This window comes from Sinocyclocheilus anshuiensis, unplaced genomic scaffold (assembly GCF_001515605.1).
Source record: "Sinocyclocheilus anshuiensis isolate Anshui unplaced genomic scaffold, SAMN03320099.WGS_v1.1 scaffold412, whole genome shotgun sequence".
In the NCBI taxonomy this organism is placed as follows: Eukaryota; Metazoa; Chordata; class Actinopteri; order Cypriniformes; family Cyprinidae; genus Sinocyclocheilus; species Sinocyclocheilus anshuiensis.
In genome coordinates this window covers 556975-561477 of record NW_015558661.1, presented here as the reverse complement: position 1 = coordinate 561477, position 4503 = coordinate 556975, and the positions used below count along the sequence as shown (strand labels likewise).

The 4503-nt window shown below is 38.0% G+C and overlaps 1 protein-coding gene across 1 annotated transcript in view; it reads left to right on the top strand.

Annotated features, from left to right (window-relative positions):
• Positions 1 to 362: 362 nt before the first annotated feature.
• Positions 363 to 4503, top strand: part of LOC107681175 (dual specificity protein phosphatase 4-like) — a 6193-nt gene continuing 2052 nt past the window's right edge. Inside the window, exons 1-3 of the mRNA XM_016477381.1 lie at positions 363 to 864; positions 1618 to 1745; positions 2487 to 2706. Coding sequence (XP_016332867.1) covers positions 489 to 864; positions 1618 to 1745; positions 2487 to 2706 — 724 coding nt within the window. The 5' untranslated portion in view covers positions 363 to 488. The remainder of the gene's footprint in view (positions 865 to 1617; positions 1746 to 2486; positions 2707 to 4503) is intronic.

The following is a 4503-nucleotide window of genomic DNA, read 5'->3' as shown; positions in this document are numbered from 1 at the left end:
TAGTTGTAGTTATACTATATTATATATATCACTTACAGCAACTAGCCTATGTTTTTATATTCCAATAAAACTGTACACTATTTGAACGTCACCTTGCCGTAGGTGTATCCATATGTTGTTTACCTTAGATATTATTATTTAAATTTAATTTCAGCAAACTGTTTCGCCATCTCAGAAGAAATATCTGATGGCTGGGTTCTGGTTTAGACGAGGAAGGCGGTCACCATCGAGCGTCGCTGACTCTTGTGAATGAAGAGCGCTTAATGAATGGAGCTCGAAGCAGACGTCATCTTCATTGTGACGTCGCGATCCTTTTATGGAGCGCGCGTCTGAAGCCCATTCATAAAACGGAAAGAGAAGCGCCCGTGGTAGTAAAGCTCTCAGGAGGGTGACACAACATTACACTGCGCTCTGGCAACGCTGGATTTGACGTATTGTTGTTATTAAAGCACCATTTGACCGTGACCAGTCCCCGTCGGAGGAGGAAAATGGTCACAATGGACGAGCTTTGTGAAATGGATTGCAGCGTTTTGAAGAGGTTGATGAAGGACGACAGTGCGAAATGTCTGCTCTTGGACTGCAGGTCGTTTTTAGCGTTCAGCGCCGGTCACCTCCGCGGTGCTGTGAATATTCGTTGTAACACGATAGTTCGGAGAAGAGCGAAAGGCTCCGTGAGTTTGGACCAGATTCTGTCCGGTGACGATGAAGCGAGATCCCGTCTGAAATCAGGGCTGTACTCCGCCGTGATCTTGTACGATGAGCGGACCTCCGACACAAACACTATGAAGAACGACAGCACAATCACCCTGGTACATAACGCTTTGTGTAGGGATACGTTTAGGACAGAAATCTATCTGCTAAAAGGTAAATTCCAATCGACACTACACAAAAATCTATTGTGTTATTGTATTTCTTAACTGAAATAAAGCTGCCATGTTTTGAGAAAATATCTGTTTTCATTGTGGTCAAATGTAGTAGTGGGATGATGTAATGTAGATTGCCATTTTCTCTGCTGAAAAATCCAGTTTAAGATAGTAGCTGTTTTTTGGAACACGCTAGCTGGTCTAAGCTGGTCCAGGCTGGTCACTCGCTGCTTGACCAGTTAACATGTTCCAACTTGACCACCTTGAGCTAGTATGACCAATTAGAAACCAGCTCCCATGTTCTGAAGAAATCTGGATCAAACAATTTTCATCTGTTATTTTGTAGACACAAACCAACTATTTAAAATGCTTCACATTTCTTTTATAGAGGTTCGTGCATTTTATTACTTAGTAGGCCTTTTACATTGTGTTAAATGTATTCAAAATGTCATGAATGTATGGCTTGTCTGAAAAGAGTGGGGCTAATTTCGGAGTTATATAAATGTAAAATGAAATGTAAAAATTGTGTTCAGGTGGTCCCATCTTTTAAGTGGAATTACTGAATGCATCTTCTGTGACCTCAATAAAATAATTCCATTGAAGTATAAATTAAGGGAAAATAAAATTCAGTTTCCTCATCTTAGATGGTTTAAGGTGGCCTTGCTGGTTCTAAAAAAACAGCCCAACGAACCAGCTTTCTTTAAGCTGGATACAGTTTGAGCAAAAGTATTACAAATATTGTTTCACTTTCTAGGAGGCTACGACAGATTTTCCACACAGTATCCCGATTACTGTTTGAAAACTAAAACATTGGCAGTATCCAGCCTTCAGTCCAGTGTGGAGAGCAGCTGCACCTCCTGCGGAACTCCGCAGCATGACCAGGTAACTACATTAGTGGCAGTGGATACTTTGAGGTCAGCTAATGGGCAGCATTGTGTAACATTAAACGTCCTGTTGACTGCTGTCATCCGCTGCTCTTTCCGGCTGATGTAGCAGTGCTTTAGAGTGCGTTCGTCCGGCCTTCCTCTGTGATAGGGGGTGTACTGTGTCAGACACTCCAGTACGCTTTAGTGTTTATTCCCACATCGATCGTTTCCTGTCTCTACAGCTTGTTAAGCAGGCAACCAATGACATAACAGTGGGCCAAATCGATACGCATTTCCAGAATAAATAATCTGGACGTTATTAGCTTGACCTTTTTATAGCAAACAGAGGTGTAAGTGGGCTGATGCTGTAATCTGTTGCAAATGCTTTTGATAATTTATTGAGAGGCGCCTGTGATGATTATATGGGCAAATTAATAAAATCATTTATCTTTTAAATTATAAATGCATTTATTATTATTATTATTTTGGTTACACTTTATTTTAAGGTGTCATTGTTACAGTGTAATTAAGTACTGAGTAATATTAATTAACTACATGCACTTACTAGGGTTAGGGTTAGGATTAGGGTTTAGTTTTAAGGTTACTTGCATGTAATTATGCATAATTATTGTTATTATAATAGTAAGTACATGTAACATGTGGACACCTTAAAATAAAGTGTTACCAAAAATATTTTTTTAACATGTATTTAATATCAATTATTAATGATTTATTTTTTGTCACTTTTTTATTACAGGGTGGCCCTGTGGAAATCCTCCCCTTTTTATTTCTTGGCAGTGCTCTCCATGCGTCTAAAAAGGACATGCTAGATCGTATGGGCATTTCTGCTCTACTGAATGTATCTTCAAATTGTCCGAATCATTTTGAAGGGGATTACCAGTATAAGTGTATCCCGGTGGAAGACAACCATAAGGAGGACATCAGCTCTTGGTTCACCGAAGCCATTGAATTTATAGGTATGTTCATTATTATATTATATTATATTATTATATAAAATACATCTAGACTTTTGGATGGTTAGGGTAGGTGTAACCGTCAAGGTGTAAATTACTCTTGGTTGTTATGGCTCCTTTCAACTGCAAATGACGTGCAATTCATCAGCAATTAAAATGTTGATCTGCATTGCAGAGCTTTTACAACAAGTGCACCCTCCTTTTTAATCTTGCATCCATTTCTATAGCTCATCTTGGTCACTTATGCATGTAGCTTGAAGAATATGTTTGAATGCGTTTTGATGTGTAGAGTTCTTTGTATAAATACGATGATGAAAATTGAAGTCTGCGTGTAAATAATCTGGACGTTATTAGCTTGACCTTTTTATAGCAAACAGAGGTGTAAGTGGGCTGATGCTGTAATCTGTTGCAAATGCTTTTGATAATTTATTGAGAGGCGCCTGTGATGATTATATGGGCAAATTAATAAAATCATTTATCTTTTAAATTATAAATGCATTTATTATTATTATTATTTTGGTTACACTTTATTTTAAGGTGTCATTGTTACAGTGTAATTAAGTACTGAGTAATATTAATTAACTACATGCACTTACTAGGGTTAGGGTTAGGATTAGGGTTTAGTTTTAAGGTTACTTGCATGTAATTATGCATAATTATTGTTATTATAATAGTAAGTACATGTAACATGTGGACACCTTAAAATAAAGTGTTACCAAAAATATTTTTTTAACATGTATTTAATATCAATTATTAATGATTTATTTTTTGTCACTTTTTTATTACAGGGTGGCCCTGTGGAAATCCTCCCCTTTTTATTTCTTGGCAGTGCTCTCCATGCGTCTAAAAAGGACATGCTAGATCGTATGGGCATTTCTGCTCTATTGAATGTATCTTCAAATTGTCCGAATCATTTTGAAGGGGATTACCAGTATAAGTGTATCCCGGTGGAAGACAACCATAAGGAGGACATCAGCTCTTGGTTCATCGAAGCCATTGAATTTATAGGTATGGTCATTATTATATTAAATTATTATATATATATAATACATTTTTTTTTTTATTATTATTATATATAGATTTGTTTGATTTTGTAAATTGGGGTTTGGATGGTTAGGGTAGGTGTACATTAGTCTTGGTTGTTATGGCTCCTTTCAACTGCAAATTATGTGCAATTCATCAGCAGCTAAAACGATGATCTGCATTGCAGAGCTTTTACAAGAATTACATCCTCCTTTTTAGTCTCGCATCCGTTTCAACAGCTTCAACATCTTGGTCAGAATATGTTTGAATGTGTTTTGACGTAAAGAGTTCTTTGATAAATGCGATGATGAGAATTGAAGTGAGATTGTCATAGGTGCAAAATACATGATGAATTCTGTGGTATGGGTGGGTCTTCCTCATAAAAGGGTTTCCGTGACTGAGCGAGGGGGTGGGGGGGAATCCTGTATATCCAATTTCAGCTCAGCATCCTCTGCACTAAAGCAAGGTCCCCAAGTAGGTTCACCGCATTTGATCGCACCATTCTAGGTGTGTGTGTGTGTGTGTGCATGTTCTTGAATGTATGCGTCAGAGTGCAGAGCTTAGGGACCAGAGTCTGACTCATCCTCCATTCAGGGGTGCCTTGATACTGGAGTTACCTCAGATCTGGGTGTGTATGGCTGTGCAAAGGCGTATATGCAGACAGTAAAGTGAAGAGGAAAAAGTAATCTGATTTATGTTTGGATATACGTGCTTACTCTCCCTTTGTACCATGGACATGTCACTTTTTTGTTAATTAGCGGCTTGTTAGCAATGGCA